The sequence below is a fragment of the Nicotiana tabacum genome, chromosome 18, assembly GCF_000715075.1.
Source record: "Nicotiana tabacum cultivar K326 chromosome 18, ASM71507v2, whole genome shotgun sequence".
NCBI classification, from domain to species: domain Eukaryota; kingdom Viridiplantae; phylum Streptophyta; class Magnoliopsida; order Solanales; family Solanaceae; genus Nicotiana; species Nicotiana tabacum.
In genome coordinates, this window is record NC_134097.1 from 120,177,396 (window position 1) to 120,195,360 (window position 17,965).

At 35.0% G+C, this 17,965-nt stretch overlaps 3 protein-coding genes across 3 annotated transcripts; 1 reads left to right on the forward strand and 2 right to left on the reverse strand.

Moving 5' to 3' along the window:
- Positions 1-299: 299 nt before the first annotated feature.
- Positions 300-1,818, reverse strand: LOC142172668 (uncharacterized). Its single transcript, XM_075236336.1, has 4 exons — positions 1,606-1,818; positions 1,324-1,456; positions 608-699; positions 300-317 (listed from the first exon to the last, which is right to left on the reverse strand). Exons 1-4 carry the CDS (start codon positions 1,816-1,818, stop codon positions 300-302), a joined length of 456 nt encoding a protein of 151 aa, XP_075092437.1.
- Positions 1,819-1,848: 30 nt separating this feature from the next.
- Positions 1,849-3,110, reverse strand: LOC142172669 (uncharacterized). The gene is made up of 2 exons (XM_075236337.1): positions 2,591-3,110; positions 1,849-2,216 (listed from the first exon to the last, which is right to left on the reverse strand). Exons 1-2 carry the CDS (start codon positions 3,108-3,110, stop codon positions 1,849-1,851), a joined length of 888 nt encoding a protein of 295 aa, XP_075092438.1.
- An 8,305-nt stretch (positions 3,111-11,415) lies between these two features.
- Positions 11,416-12,936, forward strand: LOC142172670 (uncharacterized). Its single transcript, XM_075236338.1, has 3 exons — positions 11,416-11,471; positions 11,571-11,943; positions 12,457-12,936. The coding sequence occupies exons 1-3, from the start codon at positions 11,416-11,418 to the stop codon at positions 12,934-12,936; spliced, it is 909 nt and encodes a 302-aa protein (XP_075092439.1).
- Positions 12,937-17,965: the final 5,029 nt, after the last annotated feature.

The following is a 17,965-nucleotide window of genomic DNA, read 5'->3' on the forward strand; positions in this document are numbered from 1 at the left end:
CAAAATATGTGGTAATAGATTTCTTCAAGTACATGGGGGTTATCAATATAGTTATGTCTCTTGATGCTGAAAATTTGCTGATTTTGTTTCTGATTTCAGCTTGTTTTATTAGGCTTTTCTTAGGCTTCTTCCATAAAGTTGTTGGTTTATTAGGATGCCGAGGTCCATTCCTTTGCCATAGGGTAAAGTTTAATGGATTCAGCAAGTGAAAATTAGGGGTAGATGAAGTGAACACTTCCAGCAACATACAAAGTAGTTGTGACATAAGTTAATTATCTGCTTTCGAATGTGATGATGGTCTAAGCTTTAATGTTCATCTGTAGTTTTAGCATAAATGCTGTATTAGTATAGTAGAACTATATACCAATCAGTTATAATGATATACCATTTGGGTATCACGTTATATTTGACTCATCTTTTTTCCTGCAGCAACTAGATGTAAGTACTGACATGAGTTGCAAAGTGTGCGCATTTTAGGTATCACGTTGTATTTGGTGCACCATTTATATTTCTGCGCATATTTTGTTTTAGCCATATTAGTGCAATACCACTATATACCAGCGAGGTATACAAATATAACATTGGGTATCACCTTGTATTAATGTACCTGATGATGCACAAATAACTGCATGTAAATGACTTCCAATTTGTTATAGTTCAATACAGACATGAGCTGCAAAGCGTGCACCACTTCTATTTCTGCACATATTTTGATACTAATAAGGTATACAGATATACCAATAAGGTATACAGATATACCACTTGGGTATCACAAATATATTTTAGCATCTTTTTTCCTGCAACAACTAGATGTAAATGCATCCCACTTTTATATACTAAAATAGAAAATAAACAGATTCTTATTGAAAATACAAGTAGCCATATAAATTTGTTGCCAAAAAGTAATTTCGCAAAGAATCATCATACCAAATATATGTCCAGTGCAAGAAATGCATTTTATTTTTTGCTATTCAAATGCTATGATTCTACAATATATGAGTTGTATAAAAACATTGAAGCATTATATCAATCTCTCTTTGGAATATTTCGGCATGTTCTCCGGTTGTGTCCTTTTGTCCCGCATAGTGCACATGTAACTGTATTTCCTTCCCAGCCTCCTATGCCTCTCTTATTTTTAGGTCTTCCTGGTTTGATTTTTCCTTTTGGTGGCAGTACCACCTGCGAAGAGACATGTTCTGAAATTTGCCACGTTGTTTCATCAGGCAATGGATTTACTGGTATCTCATATGTTTTCAGCAAGTAGTCTATGCTGTAGTAATCCGAGCAATACTTGTATGAATCCATATGGAATTTTTGTATAACTTGCCATTGCATGTGGACATGGAATATCGTCTAGCTGAAACCTCCCACAACTGCAGTTTCTTTCATGTAGGCGCACCACATTTCTTGTTTGGCCATCAATTACTAAATGTAAGAATTCAGTTGATGGCAACACCTAGTATAATTTTAATTAAGAAAAGTCATTAGCTATATGAAGTAATAGTATTTTTTAAATAACAATATTCAGTTGTTTAGTGAAATCACTAAGGTAAAAAAGTAAAAATACAGTACATGCAGTGTTTTTATGATTTTGAAAATGCATACCGTCATCGTCTGTGATAAGATAGTATTATCTGCCAATATTTTTTCATACTTTGCACCAATCTTCATAAATGATTCCACTGCATCCTTCCGATTGGTGTAATTCCATTTTTGAATCAATGTTGTCATAAAGTCAAGCAAATTCACTACTGGGAGGTCTCTTGCGTACTTGTTTGCTGCATTTACTGATTCCGCAATATTCGATGTCATGGTCATGGTTCTATTTGCCTTGGAATGCGCCCGGGACTATTTATCATATCCAATATCCATCAGGTATGTTTTCACTCTACTATCAATAGCTTCTAACTCTGCCATATGCCTGTTGAATTCTTCAACAATGTATGCTCTTGCTAAAGCAAAATATACTTCTTTGATTTGTTTTTGGCTCTTCCTGAAGTTTGTCTTTATGTTGTTCCACAGATGGAACATACATGCACAATGAGGGACTTCTGGATAGACAATTGAAGTTGCTTTCCATATAACATCATGCATGTCTGATACAATGCACATTCCCTCTCTTTGTCCATAGGTTTCTCTCAACTGCATGAAGAACCATTCCCACGATGCATCGTTTTCCGAATCAACAATTGCATATGCGAGGGGTAGAATTTGTCCTGTAAACCCAAAGAACAAAATATCAATTACAACACACTATATTAATTTAGCATTTCATATAGTAGTATAGTCATAGGTAGGTGCAGGTGTGTAGCAAAACAACTATATACTCTGTTGGTATACTTGTATACCATACTGGTATCATATAATATTTGAAAATATTTTTTTTTTGTTTCTTTAACTGAATGTAATTGGATTGTACACAAAATATTAATTTAGCATTTCATATAGTAGTATAGTTATAGGTACGCGCAGGTGTGTAGCAAAACAACTATATACTCTGTTGGTATACTTGTATACCATACTGGTATCATATAATATTTGAAAATATTTTTTGTTTCTTTAACTGAATGTAATTGGATTGTATTCTTACCCTCTGCGTCTTGCGTGGAAGCCATGAGTATAGTCCCTCTATATGTTGACTTTAAAAAACTTCCATCAACTACAACTGTTGGCCTACAATAGACCCATCCTCTAATCGATGCATATATAGCTATGAATGCATACAAGAAGCTCCCATATCCTTCATTGTGTAGTCGTGTCACTGATCCTGGGTTAGCATACTCTAACATATAAAGATATGTTGGCATTTTCTTGTATGATTCACTTGGTGATCGTCTCAATAATTGCATTGCCTTTTCTTTTGATCTCCATGCTTGCATGTAGCTTAAGTCCATACCATATGCTTTTTGGATGTCTCTCTGGATATCAGTTGGTGTATATATGGTTTTCGGGTCAACAAGTTTATTTTGTACCACAGCTGCAACAAAAGCTGAGACAACTTGCTTTTGTGAACAAAATCTCTTATCAGTTAAACAATTGTGGACATAATTGAAATCTGTCACTTTGAAAAGATTTGATTCTCGCAGGCTTGATGCTTTAAGTCTCTGCATCTTTCATCCACGCATTCAAGGATCTACCTGTTTATAATACAAATACAGTTATGTATAATGTTTTATTGATAAAAAACACACACAAAAATCCGTACAATTATATACTCACATGGTATACTCTGTTGGTATACTTATATACTGTATCAGTATCATATTTTGCTGATAAAAAATATAGACAAAGCAGCACAATTCTATACTCACATAGTATACTGATTTAGCATACATATATACTATATTGGTATTATGTTTTACTGATAATAACAAAGACAAACCAATACAGTTATATACTCGCATAGTATACTGATATAGCATACTTATATACTATACCAGTATCACTGATAAAAAACACAGACAAACCAATACAATTCCATACTCTCATAGTATACTGATTTAGCATACTTATATACTATATAGGTATCACATAGTTTTTTTACTTGAAAACATGCAGACGAACCTTCTTGGGCATGATTTATGAACCCGATATTGACATTTTTCTCTAACAGCATACTGTTTCATAACGAGAGCCAGCAGGTTCTTGTCTTCGTAAATTTGTCCTTTTTCAACATTTTGATGAAATTGATCAGTTATGATGTTTGCATCATCAAGTTCTAAAATGACGTCATCTCATTCCTGCACATCAAACGTAGTAATCATATCAGTGCTTTCAAATTGTGCAATTTCTGGTGAAATTGGAGCAACATCGAAACTTGAGGTGCATACAGCTATAGTGTTTTTAGCAAACGACACACACAGGGGAAGTGTTGTCATCCCTGCACTTGATTTTTTCAATTCCATATAAACACTAACACTCATATCGCTGCAAATTGTAATTGGTGGATATCCTTGAGCAATAGCATACTGAATAACTATTGTTTTACTGTCCTTTTGCAGTTGCTTTGCAATTTCTCTGAGAAGTTGTTCAAATTTCCAATAGGTCTTTATTAGAATTGCATCAACATGAAAATTTATGAAATTATTGTTATCATCCCATTCTCCACTATGTTGCAGCAGAATTGGAATATTTCCCATGATTCTAAAGTTATAATCACTTTTATGTCCAAAATTGAATCTGAACAATGCAAATTTCAACAGTGTTCGAAATCAACAGTGTTCGAAATTTCAACAAAACAACAGCGAAATCAAACTTCTAGATCTCCAGATCTCCAAACCTAGATTAGAATTTTCAGCTAAAATTCAGAAGTTTAGCTCCGAAATCAAAATCAAACCAACAACAAAATCAAAATCAGAAGAGAACAGCGAAATTAAAATCCGAATCGGCATCTTCGATCTGTTTTTTCACACTTACTGCTCTTCGATCAGTGGAAATCTCAATTTTGTGCGCTAATTTTCTGAAATTTTGAAGAGCTTCTGCGTTTTTCCACGTTTGTGCGCTAATTTTCTGAAATTTTGAGCAGCTTCTGCGTTTTTATACGTAGGGCATTAAAAGTGTGGGTAGTTATTTTGTTATTGTTGTTTATTTATTAAATGGGTAGGAGTTGTAATTATTTAGTAGGTAGAATTCTTTAATGGGTAGGGGAGGGTAAATAGTTTTACTTTTATAGGTAGTCTTGTCTTTTCCCCTCAGAAATAGGGGTGGGGCGTGCGAATAGCAAACAACTACTTTGGCGACTCTATGCATATTTAAAAATGGGCTATTTGCACTCGTACCCTATTTTTATGCTACCTTTTAACTTATACTCTATTTTTAAAAATTATTAATTTTGTAACCAACTAACAAAAAATCCGTAATAATATGGCCATTATACCCCTTCCAAAACATATAAAAGATGCATCAAGCATACTCAGAATCAAATTCTAGATCTTCTCCGTATCTCCTCCATCAGTCCGTCTCTCCTGAGATCGCCTCTCGCAAACCAGATTTGAACCAGATTCAAATTCCAAATTCAAAATTACAAAATACATTGTAAGTATTCAAATTCATCTTCAGAATTCAAAATAGTTTGTGAATTGCATGTTTTCTAATTGATTGATTGAAGTTGTTTGACGAACTTCACTGATATGCTGAATTTTCATTCTAAATCTATTTGACGATGAATTCTAACATTCTAATCCGACAAATATGCTGAAACAAGCTGAAGTTAGTTGGTTCATGTCTAAAAAATTCAGCAAAATGAGCTAGCAAATAACACAACGAAGAAAAAATTATATTAAAATATTATATGAGTATTTTAATATTTAAAACACCTATGCACAAAAAACATCGGCATAGGTGCCGAATTTTTTTTAGCTAATATTTAAAAACTTCAGCAGGAGGAGCTGAAGTTTTCCTATTACATTGGGTAAAAAAAATAAAACATCAATTAAAATTTCATATTGCACAAAACATTTCGGTATATGTGCTGAAGTTTTTTAGTTAATATTTACAAACTTCAGCAGAAGAAGCTGAAGTTTTCCTATTACACTGGGTAAAAAAAAACATCAATTAAAATTTCATATTGCACAAAAAACTTCGGCATAGGTGCTGAAGTTTTTTAGTTAATATGTAAAAACTTCAGCCGGAGGAGCTGAAGTTTTCCTCCTACACTGGGTAAAAAATAAAACATAAATAAAATTTCATATTGCACAAAAAACTTCAGCACAGGTGCTGAAGTTCTTTAGTTAATCTGTAAAAACTTTGGCTAATGGAGCTGAAGTTTTCCTCCCGCACTATATATTTTATTATCATTTTTTGGAAAAACTTCATACCAAAAAATGCTTATGTTTTCAGGAATATGTAAAATATTTTTCATATAATATTTTGTATGCTGACAGTAACGGAGGCTAAGACGACAACTTTTGCTCGTCTATATGAGGAACTAGGGAAAAAGGCGGGGAGAAGAAGTTATTCAGACTCGCTAAGGTGAGAGAGAGGATGGCTCAGGATCTAGACCAAGTGAGGTGCATAAAAGATAATGACGACAAAGTATTGATGGGGGCTGACCAGATTAAGAGGAGATGACAGACCTACTTTCATAAACTTCTAAATGAAAAAGGGGATCATGATATTGTATTGGATGAATTGAGAAATGCCGACAGTCCCCATGAATTAAGTTATTGTAGGGACATTGAGGTCGATGAGGTCATGGAGGCAATGCGTAAGATGAGAATATTGTACTGTGTATTTTATTATGATTTTTTGAAAAAACTTCATACCAAAAAATTCTTAATATTCAGATTAGTTTTTGTTAATTCCTGTTGAAGTTATATAGTTCATTTCCTCTGCTATGTTTCGACTTTGAATAGAATTAATATTAAAAAAAATAGAAAAAACTTAAAAAAAAAACTGAATATTTCATTAAACATCAAAAAGGATAAATTAAATTATATAAATAACAAAATAAACATAAATAACAAAAAGAAAAACTAATCGTCCATATCATCATCATCATCATCATCGTCGTCACTACCAGATGGACGAGCATCTTCATCAACAAGATTATCAAATCTTGCATACATCACAAGCGTATCAAGCTTGTTGTTAATTTCTTCCAGCTCCCTGTCGTACTTGTGTATGAGCTCATCCAGTTTCAGCTCAAAAGCCTCTATAAATGTCTTGCTTGATTTCTTCCACTATTTGCCTGATGACATCATCCATTTTTCTCCTTTTTGTATTTTATGTCTGCTAAAATATATGTGTTTGAGTGAATAAACTTACAAGGAATATCGTGCTTATATAGGGAAAAAAACTCATGCATGGTATATGAAAAGGCAAAGAGGAATTTTAAACGTTGTCTAATGAAAAGCGTGCATGAATGTGATAGGAATGTAATTATTACACGAACACATACCCCCAAAGCAATATAATTACTATTTTAATTGTGCAGGTTACTCTTGTATACTATGCAATTAATGCTGAAACATGTTCAAGTTTGTTGAATTCATTTGCTAAAACTTCAGCCTAATGTGTTGAAGTTCTTTAGTTCATTTCTAAAATCTTCAGCACCTAATGAGCTGAAGTTGTTTTCCCTAAATTCATGAATCCCTGTCATACAACTTTTTCAAAAAAACTTTAGTTGATATGATGAAGTTATTAAGCTTATTTCTAAAAACTTCTGCACTTAATAAGCTGAAGTTTTCTGTGCAGCATTTACTAATTATGTCATACATTTTTTTTCAAAAAATTTCAGCAGAAGATGCCTAAGTGATTTAGTTCATTTGTAAAAAGTTCAGCATAAACAACCTAAAAAATCTTCTGTTCACTTTCCTAATACTTGCCACTAAACATGAATCTGCAGGATGAGTTCGATTTGCATTGTTAGAACTTTCAATGGGAGTTGACTCCTGATTTCAAATACTTGGATCATGATACAAAACTTGTTCTACTTAATAAGCACATATCATTCAATACTTTCCTGAAGAAAATTAGTGAAGTTGCAAATATTGATTCAACCAGATATGCACTAAAAGTATGGTTTGATATCAAACTAAATACAAGCAAAGGAATGCTTGTAACTTCAGATGAAGAACTCAGTACCTGTATACATTTGCTTACAACTGATTCACCCTACAAGAATTGCCATTTCATTATCGAAAAAAATACAATCTTCAGAATCTGCAGCATTCAAACAATCACTTGCATATGAGATAGATTCAAAACCTTTTGTTGATTATCAACATGAAGTAGGACAACCAATAATGGAAGTAGACAACGAGCAACAACCTTCTAACATTACAGCTGCTTCAGAATATATAATGCTGCAACAATTACCCCCTCCTCCAATAAATTCATACCAGTTTGTCGACGACCAAGAAAAGGAAAAACAGCTAATAATGCAAATTGACAACCAACACACAATCCAACAAAGCTTTTTGTTACCTTCTCCAATGATCAGTAACAACGAAGATGAAGTAAGCATGTAGCTTATACCGATAACATCATATAGAATTGAAGAAATTGCTGAAAGTTCTTGTGCTTCTCAGAAATTAAGAAAAAAAGTAAGGAGAAAGCTGAAAGAATCTCCACCATGTAAAATACTTAGGCACAATGCGTTGCCTGACGAAGTAAGAGTTGGATCAATTTTTGAGAACAAACAAAACATGACTAAATTTTTCTGCAGCTTGGAGATAAACTAGAAAGTTGAATTCACTGCTGTTAGATCATGTTCAAAGAGATATGAGCTGAAATGCATTGTGGACAAATGTGGTTGGAATGTACGTGCTAGCAGAATAAAAAATTCCACACTATTCAGGGTGATAAAATATCATAACACGTCATGACCCGGATTTCCCACCATCGAGTGTCGTGATGGCGCCTACTATCGGAGCTAGGCAAGCCAAATGTTTAAAACACCTTTCCTTCTTTCTTTCAACAATATAATAAGCGAGACAAAATCTAAGCAGAAGACTTTAAATTTAAAACAACTGAAAACCGAAAATGCGGAAGTTTGAACCAAAATGCTACCCAGAGTTTGGTTGTCACTAGCTCACGGACAACTACAGAATGCTACAAACAATGTCTGAAAGGAAAATACATCATGTTTGTCTGATACAAGATAAACAAACGAAAAACATGGAAAGGGACTTCGGCCTGCGAACGCCAGCTAGGCTACCTCGAGAGTCCCTGGGCTGAAGATAGCTCCCAAAAGTCCTACTGCTGCGGTCCGAAAGCTGCTCCCTGATCTGTGCACAAAAATGCACAGAGTGTAGCATCAGCACAACCGACCCCATGTGCTGGTAAATGCCCGGCCTAACCCCGGCGAAGTAGTGACGAGGCTAGACAGGACCTACCACCATTAACCTGTACAAACATATATAACAAGTGCAAGAAACAACAACAAGATAATACAAAGTAAAGCTGGGAGGGGACATGCTATCGGGGAGTAACAGATAAAAATGAAGTATCGGAAATAAACAGAAGAAACTCCGATTTCCATAATATATATATGCACTTATATATATAGTGGACGACGTGCCACACGATCCCATAATATCATATATAAGTAGACGGCATGCCACACGATCCCATAATATCATATATAAGTGGACGACGTGCCACACCATCCCATAATATCATATATAAGTGGACGGCGTGCCACACGATCCCATAATATCATATATAAGTGGACGGCGTGCCACACGATCCCATAATATCATATATAATTGGACGGCGTGCCACACGATCCCATAATATCATATATAAGTGGACGGCGTGCCACACGATCCCATAATATCATATATAAGTGGACGATGTGCCACACGATCCCATAATATCATATATAAGTGGACGGCGTGCCACAAGATCCCATAATATCATTTATAGGTTCTGACTTCATATAGTAGACCCCTTCAGGGGAGGATAACAACTCAATACCTTTAACCCGGCAAGGGTACAGCTAACAGCCCAAAATATCCCGACAAGGGAAAGTATATATCAGTCTACACATCCCGGCAAGGGAGTACTCACAACACATTCTCTTTTTAACTCCCTTCTTTCTCAACTAACACATTCATGTTCGAGCTAACGCTCCAAAAGTACACTAATCACAATTTTACCTCAACCGTTCACATTATATGAAACTCATCAAATAAACAAGGAGATTGTGCCACATTATTCGAATTAAATGCAATTAAGACTCACGGTCATGCTAGACTCCGGTGCATAGATAACCGTCACCATGCCTATACACCGTACTCCACATTAGCAAGTAGAAAATAACATCCTAATCCTATTCCCTCAAGCCAAAGTTAGAACAAACACTTACCTCGAATGCTCCAAACTCAACTCATGCTTCTAGTATAGCTTTACCTCTTGATTCCACCACCAATCTGCTCGAATCTAGTCATAAGTTACTCAATCACATTAATAATTACTAAATGGATCAATCCCAATACATGAAAATAATTTTTACAAGGTTTTCCCCAAAAAGGTCAAAAACACCCCCGGACCCACGTGGTCGAAACTCAAGGTTCGGACCAAAACCCGGTTACCCATTCTCCCACGAATCCAAATATATGATTTGTTTAGAAATCGGACCTCAAATTGAGGTCCAACTCCTCAATTTGTAGAAAACCTAGGTTCTACCCAAAACACCCAATTTCCCCCATGAAAATCTTTGTTTTGAAGTTGAAATCATGTTAAAAGATGTTAAGAAGTGAAGAAAATGAGTTAGAAATCACTTACCAATCGTTTTGAAGAAGAAAAGTTGTTTGGAAAATCGCCTTTTAGGTTTTGGGTTTTTGAAAAGTGGAAAAATGACTGAAAATCCCAATTTTTATATATTTTGCTAGGGAGCTGGCGCAGACCCCGCAGAAATGTACCGCGATCGCGTGACTGCCAGCGCGGACCGTGCGGAAATGTCCGCGGCCCCGCCAAGGGAGGGAAGTAGTGGGCTCTCTCTGAACCCACCCAACGCGGACCACACTGATTTGGTGCGCGGCCACGCTGGTCGACCTGAACTACCGACCCTCAGAACTCCACCACGCAGACCGCACAGAAAAGAACTGCGGCCGCGTGGCTGCCAGTGCGGACCGTGCGGAAATGACCGCGGCCGCGCTGGGCCTGCAACACCTGAACCTGCACTTTTAAATTCTAAGACCCTCCCGGGCCCCACTCGAAACTCACCCAAGCCCTCGGGGCTCCAAACCGAACATGCTCACAACCTTAAAACATCTTACGTACTTATTCGTGCGGTCAAATCGCCAAGATAACATCATATACATAGGATCAAGCCTCAAAATACATGGTTTTCTTTCAACTTTCATAAAAACTCAAATTTCCCATTTTAAGTCCGAAACACGTCATATGACGTCCGTTTTTAGCCAAACATTACAGAGAGTGCTTAAAACATATTTAAGACTCGTACTGGGCATCGAAACCAAAATACTAGCCCGATACCACAGTTTTCTAATCAATTTTCTTCTTCATTTTCCTTAATTAATTTCAGAAAACAATTTTTCACAAAATTCACATATTCTAACATAAAAGCTTTCTGGCTACGCGCCCGGACTGCGCACGAAATATCGAGGCAACTAAAAGCGAGGTTTTCAAGGCCTCGGAAGCATGGAACAAGGAAGAATTACGGTGATGACCCTTTGGGTCATCACATAACATCCATGAATGCTCGGTTGATGCAAGAAAATCAGATCAGAAACATACTACATCAAATTTTATAAGTGCACAAATTATAGAACATGTTCGAGACAAAAAGATAGAGGTTACACCAACGTTTGTAGAAAATGAAATGAAAAAGAAATTTGGAATTGACATTGGTTATCATAAGGCATGACATCTATTCAAAAAGTTGTTGCTTGCATAAGGGGAATACCTGAAGAGAACTACTAGATTCTTCCTTCATACCTACACATGATGGTGGGCAAAAACCCAGGAACATACACAAGCATTAAAAGAGATGCGCAGAATAGGTAAGCAAAACAATACTAACCATCAGCCTGAAGTTTCAAATGTTCCTATTTGAAAAACTTCACACCTTATGATTTGTTTTTTTGTGTTTCACTGTACAGATTTGCTTACATGTTCTTTGCTCCTGTGGCATCAGTAGCTGGTTGGTCCTACTGTAGACCCGTTATTGCAGTAGATGCACCGTTTTTAAAGTCAAAATATCGTGGTGTTCTATTTGTTGTTGTATCAAAGGATGCAAATAATCAAATCTTTCCCCTATGTTTTGGTGTAGCAGATTCAGAAAATAATGAGGCATACATTTGGTTCTTCGGGGAAATGAGAAAAGTAATTCAAGTCCGCCGTGAACTAGTTTTCTTGTCAGATATAAACCAATCTATCGCAAATGAGATTAGAAAAGTTTTTCCTGAAGCTCACCATGGTATCTGCCTCTATCACTTTGAGAAAAATTTAAAGCAAAGACATGCAAAAGTCACGGTAATAAATCTTTTTCAAAGTGCTGCAAGGTCATACAAACGTAAAGATTTTAATCAGTTAATATCCGAACTCAAAAGTATTGACAAGAAAACATACAATTACATAATTGAAGAGCCCCCGAGAGATGGGCTCGATCATAGTTCCCACGACGACATTATGATATGCTATGCTAACAACAAACATGGTAGAATCAATGAATTCCATTTTACTAAAAGGGAGAGAAATGCCTATTTTAAGAATGTTAGATTTCATCCAAGAAAATTTGGGAGAGTGGTTTTACGAACGGAGAAAAAAGGCAAATGAAACTTTTCAGAGAGTATCAATATGGGCAGAAGAAGAGATGACTAAGAAGATGGACTTGTCTTGCAAAATATTTGTGAGTATATTTATTAACTTCAACTTTTTATATCTGTTGCAGTGATTCACTGCTTATATTTAAAAAATTTCATACTTTTTCTTTTTGAAGCAAAAATATACTAATATAGTTTTTCTTAATTTTTTATTCCTTGTTAGGTGTTCAACCTTGACTCAATATTGTTTAGAATAAATAGTGAAGGAATCGAATTCATTGTGGACTTAAAGAAGAGAACTTGTGACTGCTTGGAATTCCAACTTGATGAATTGCCCTGTCCACATGCAATTGCTGCTATAAATAAGAGATATTTGCAGAAATCTAATTACTGCTCAAATTGGTATTCAAGGGAAACATGGTTGAAAACATATGAAGGACATGTGAATACTGTGGGAGATCAAAAATCATGGGATATACCACAAAATGTACAATCTGAGATCACGAAACCTCCCGATGTGGAGATTTTACAAGGAAGAAGACAAAAGAAGAGGCATATACCCGCGACTGAATCAGTACCATTCAAGTCTACCAAATGCAGTCGATGTAAACAAGCTGGGCATAACAGAACAACTTGCTTGCCTTCTCCAGCACCTCATCCATATTCCAAGAAACACATTGAAAAATACTCCAACCTTCAATAATCCTTTGTCTGAATTTAGACTTTCTTTATTGTATGACATAATTGAAATGTGATTCTTTTCATAGGAATATAAAAAATAAGCTCTTAGACTATTTTATATACTGCTAAAGTACAAATCACTCATTTTTCTTGCGTAGGCTTACATGTTTGGTTGCATTTTTAAAAAGTACGCAATGACTTCTACGAAACATCAGCTTACAGTATGTGAAATACATATCCTTAAACAAACACACACACACACACACACACACACTCACACATACACACACACATACACGTACAACACACAAAAAAAACATGTACAAACAAAAGCTGTAACATCTCTAAGGTGAAGTTATAGAAAAAGAACTTAATAAAAACTAAGAACCATACTGCAACTAAGAAATATAAAGCAAATACCAACAAATAACATAGATAATGCAATAGAAAGCTAAGAATAAAGAGGATGACAATTACATTGATATAAAAAGAGATGAGAATAACAAACAAAGTACAAACAAAACTTCAGCTCTCTGGGCTGAAGTTATACAAAATGAACCTAAAAACTTCAGCTCTATGGGCTGAAGTAAACAAAAAAGCATAGCATTAAAACATAAAAGAGGGATTACAAACACTAACAATCATCACCATCATCATTATCATCACAGTACTCCTCAATTTCTCTAAATATCTCATCATCATCAGTATCAGAGATAACTATAGGGTAGTCGGGCAAAAGACCATTGAATCCAAGAAGATCAATCTTCAACTTGTTGAATTCATCACGCAGTTGACTTTGTTCGACGATTACCCTGTACATAAGAGGAAGAAGAGTCTTCAGGTTGTTTTGCATCTTGGAATAGTCGTTCCAGCTAGGAAACTGAAAACTATCAAACTGTTGCACAACCTTGTCGAACGAGGTTGAATAACCTCCACAACTACGTTCCAGGTTAAGCCTGTTCTGGAATGATTCATTGGCAAAGAGCTTTGGTCTGATTCTCTCCCAATCAACCTTTATTTGATCCCACAAAAGCATAAGATTAGCCATCGGTTTGTTAGTGTACCACTCACACTTCAAACTCTCCCACTTCTGCATAATTTCATCCATATTAGGCTTCCTACTTCTGCTTGCACCAGATATTTTTCTTTAACAAAAGCTGAAAGACTAAGGATGAATATATATTTAAAGAAATATGATGGAAGTCTATGAATGACTATTAAATTTTCAAGTGAAGAGATTGTTAATATAGACAAAGAGTTCACCTAATCAATTTAATATCTATAAATGTAAAAGTAACTTTTCAGATGTTTTTACTGTTTTACGTTCAGAGAAATTGAATGAAACAAGATAAGTAGGTGGTAAAAATAAGTATGTGGTAAATTCAATAATAAATGTATCTTCAGCCCTAATAAAGCCCACAGTTTTTCTATACTAAAAAAATAACTCCAGCCTTAAAAATATCTTTTCGGATCATTTACTATATAGTCAAACAATGTAAATGAAAGATGAAATAGGCGACAAAAGACAAAAAGTAGATAGTAAATACAAAAAAGATAAGTATCAACTTAAAAAAATACCAAAAACATGTTGAAGTTTTTGTCATAAGCTTTTCAAAATCTTCAGCCCAATGTGCTGAAGTTATTTAGTTCATTTCTAAAAACTTCAGCACATCATAAGCTGAATTTTTTCATCGTGGATTCAATAGTTTTGTCGTAAAGGTTTTTTAATAACTTCAGCCCAATGTGCTGAAGTTATCTAGTACATTTCTAAAAACTTCAGCACTTGATAAGCTGAAGTTATTTTCCTGGAATCGATAATTTTTGTCGTAAAGCTTTTTCAAATAACTTACGCAGAAACAACTGAAGTTATTTAGTGTATTTACTGATGAGCTGAAGTTTTTGTCGTACATTTGACACTTTTGTTATGACTTTTAACCAAAACTTCAGCTTAAAAAACAAAAGTTATTTACTTCATGCTCAAGTTTAGCATGCTGAATTTCAACAAAAATATACTTGAAATTCATGGAAAAACACACAAACATATTTGAATCAATCCAAGTCACATAATTCACACAAAATAATGTATATTCACAAAATCCAATTTTGTTTTCACTTACATTCTTGAAAAAAAAGAAAAAATTAGTTTTTTGTTTACAAGTTATTCTCTATTCAAAAAATTCACAGAGTGTCTTCATATTCTCCATAGTCATATCCTAGTTGCTCTTCTTGGTTTTCTTAATCACATTCCATGAACCTTCACTATGTCTTCAACTGATTCACAGAAGCGGCAATACAAGCACCTGACACAGGTTGACGAAGTTTAGTACTATAATTTTTTTAGCAACTACCGTCTTCTTTCATAAGAAAAAATAAGAAAATATTGGCCAAAGACATGCTTACTGGTGTGCATCTGGGAATTCGTGGCAAGCAAAGATAGTGAAGGAGAAGTCCAGAATACTTCATATGTGACGGAGAGTGGCCACATCAAAAACTCGAGCCCCAGGAAATTTGCACTTTTTCCTAAAAGTTAAATTTATCAACTAGTAAAAAGAGCAAATTGTCCTGGAGCTCGAGTTTTTGATCTAGCCACTCTCCTTCACATATGAAGTATTTCGACTTCTCCTTTACTATCTTTATTTCCCACGAACTCCCTGCTACACCCAATAAGCATGTCTTAGCCAACATTTTCCATGAGCCCAAAGATTGACAACCAATTCTCTCTTGAATGTCAATAACTGACTTTGATCGAAATTGAAGACATCTTATTTCTTCAACCGCATATCAATAAACTTAGTAGCAAATATACCACAATCAATACTACAAAAAACACATGAAAAAGAAATTGAAGAATAGTTAACACAAGGGCAAAAAATAATAAACATAAGATGCATGGTAAAACATATGCGAAACACGTACTTGTTAGTCTGTTGCGGTGTCTTCATCCACATAATTTGAAATTTTTTCACAGGAGTTTCCCCATAAAATTTATTGTGTGCCCCAAAATCCAAGCATTTAAAACAGTGTGGGATCAACCGGGCATAATTTTTGACATGTTCAAGCACTCGATCGTATGTTACACTGCCCATGGAATCATACATATATATAATTTTATCTTTAAAGTCCAAAATTCCAAAAAAGTAGTGCGTAAATGTCTGGCCAGTCCTTGGCTTAAGTAGAAATGGAAAGAATACTTTTCTAGCAGATGCCCATGAGATACAATAGGAAAGGTTGAGGCCTTTTACGTAGTTGGCCACCTTTTCATTCGTTGATTCTTCCTCAAACCAACTAAAGTTCGTAAGTGGCTGAATAACCGCTTCTTCTTCTTCAGCCTGTTGTTTGGATATCCTCTTTCTCTTTGATTTGCTCTTTTTTTGATCCTGCATTCTCTTTTGCTTCCTTTTGTTAATTATCTTCATCGTTTCTTCTGAAGGATGAATACCATCCAACTTAGTCATATACTGATCAAAAAGTAAATCTGTTACTGCACATCTTGATTTTGGATAACGTGGAAGGTGATAGCAATATTTTTTGTGCAAGTAATATATGCCCACATCAATATGCTGCAAATGAACAACAACAAATGATAACATGTGAAATTACCACTATGAAGTTTAGGAAAAACGCATTACAAAACTACAAACAGCATGACAAAAAACTTAAGAATATTCAGTTTGAAGTGTTAAGCTGAAGTTTTAGCAAATAAGCTAAAAAACTTCAGCACTTTACTATGAATAAAGCTGAAGTTTTCCAAATTACAGTGCAAAAACTTTACTATAAAAAATAAGCTGAAGTTTTGGGAAATACAGTTGAAAACCAATTCAAAAAACAAACTTAATAACTTACTTCATCCGCAAGATCAGAGTCAGGATCCATAAGCTCGGTAAAGAATGATTTTGCAATATCAAATCCAGCTAATCTGAATCGATTGGAATCATATTCACTGGCATCCATCTCCAACCACTCTGTAAATCTTTGGATCAATCCACTGTCTTGATTAACATAATGGAAGGGACACCTTCTTGTATTCTTTCCTTCTTTCCAATCTTGCCCCCTTTACTTTTTTTTTTATTTATAAACTACATAAGGAGATCTCAACCAAATACTCTCCATGCAAATCCTTTTCCCATTTTTATCTGGTTTTCCTTTTGCTTGCTCTTCCTGCTGTTCCGTCACAACTAACTGCTGTTGTTCAGCAGCAGGGGGAAAAACTACAGCCATCATGGCAGATGCTTGACCAACTCCCTGATGTTCATGACGTTCTTGTGTCTCTTCACGAACAACAACAACAACAACAGAATTACCTTTTGAATCAGTCCCTTGTATACTACCAAGTGAAAATGAACATAAATTGAAGTTGGGGATATCACTGGTGTGACACATAGGAGAACTGAAAATCTTCCTTCTCTTAGGTTTTGGAAGAAGTTCCGATGCATCAGATGAGATCTGCAAAAGCAAGGAATATATAAACATAAATAAAACTGATAGAAAACACACATTAGGCAAAAAAACAGCTTGTAATTGAATTGCATAATATAACTACCTGGTCTAAGTGTTGCGACACAAAATGTGTTTGCATTCCAACAGATCCTGTATCTTCATGCAAAAAAAAAAAACTAAATAATACTGAATAAATTTAATAAAATAATACCAACACACTTCACACCTGTCTGTGAGGCAACAAGTGTGAATATATGTATTTATCCTTTTTCATATAGCTGCATAAGCTCACCAAATTCTTTTTGAGCTGCCTCGAGTCTTTCTGAAAAATCATTCAAAAACATAAAAAAGAAAATAAAGTATGTAAAATTTCAAACTGTAAAAAATATACTTCAATCAAATATAATAAATTCATGATCTATAGAATACCTTGACGTTTGTCTTCCGCTGTGGTTTTCCCAGGCTGTATGCCTTTGTCAATATCAGCATTTACAACTTCATTCAATTATGAACCAATGTCGAGGAGCATTGGAGTATTCTCTGGAAGGTTTTTCTCAACTCTACCTTCATTCAATTCAGCATCATCAGAGAGTTTTTGAGTTGTGTCAATTAAA

What these genes read in the sequence shown, in the direction of transcription:
- LOC142172668 (XM_075236336.1), bottom strand. Translation starts at nt 1,818, where the DNA reads ATGACCATGACATCGAATATTGCGGAATCAGTAAATGCAGCAAACAAG. An exon ending in TCTTATCACAGACGATGACG is followed by an intron (nt 1,457 to 1,605) that starts GTATGCATTTTC and finishes AAATTATACTAG; the next exon opens with GTGTTGCCATCAACTGAATT. An exon ending in ATGTCCACATGCAATGGCAA is followed by an intron (nt 700 to 1,323) that starts GTTATACAAAAA and finishes AAATATGTGCAG; the next exon opens with AAATAGAAGTGGTGCACGCT.
- LOC142172670 (XM_075236338.1), top strand. Translation starts at nt 11,416, where the DNA reads ATGGTGGGCAAAAACCCAGGAACATACACAAGCATTAAAAGAGATGCG. An exon ending in AAAAGAGATGCGCAGAATAG is followed by an intron (nt 11,472 to 11,570) that starts GTAAGCAAAACA and finishes TTCACTGTACAG; the next exon opens with ATTTGCTTACATGTTCTTTG. An exon ending in AAAGACATGCAAAAGTCACG is followed by an intron (nt 11,944 to 12,456) that starts GTAATAAATCTT and finishes ATTCCTTGTTAG; the next exon opens with GTGTTCAACCTTGACTCAAT.
- LOC142172669 (XM_075236337.1), bottom strand. Translation starts at nt 3,110, where the DNA reads ATGCAGAGACTTAAAGCATCAAGCCTGCGAGAATCAAATCTTTTCAAA. An exon ending in TTCCACGCAAGACGCAGAGG is followed by an intron (nt 2,217 to 2,590) that starts GTAAGAATACAA and finishes TTGGGTTTACAG; the next exon opens with GACAAATTCTACCCCTCGCA.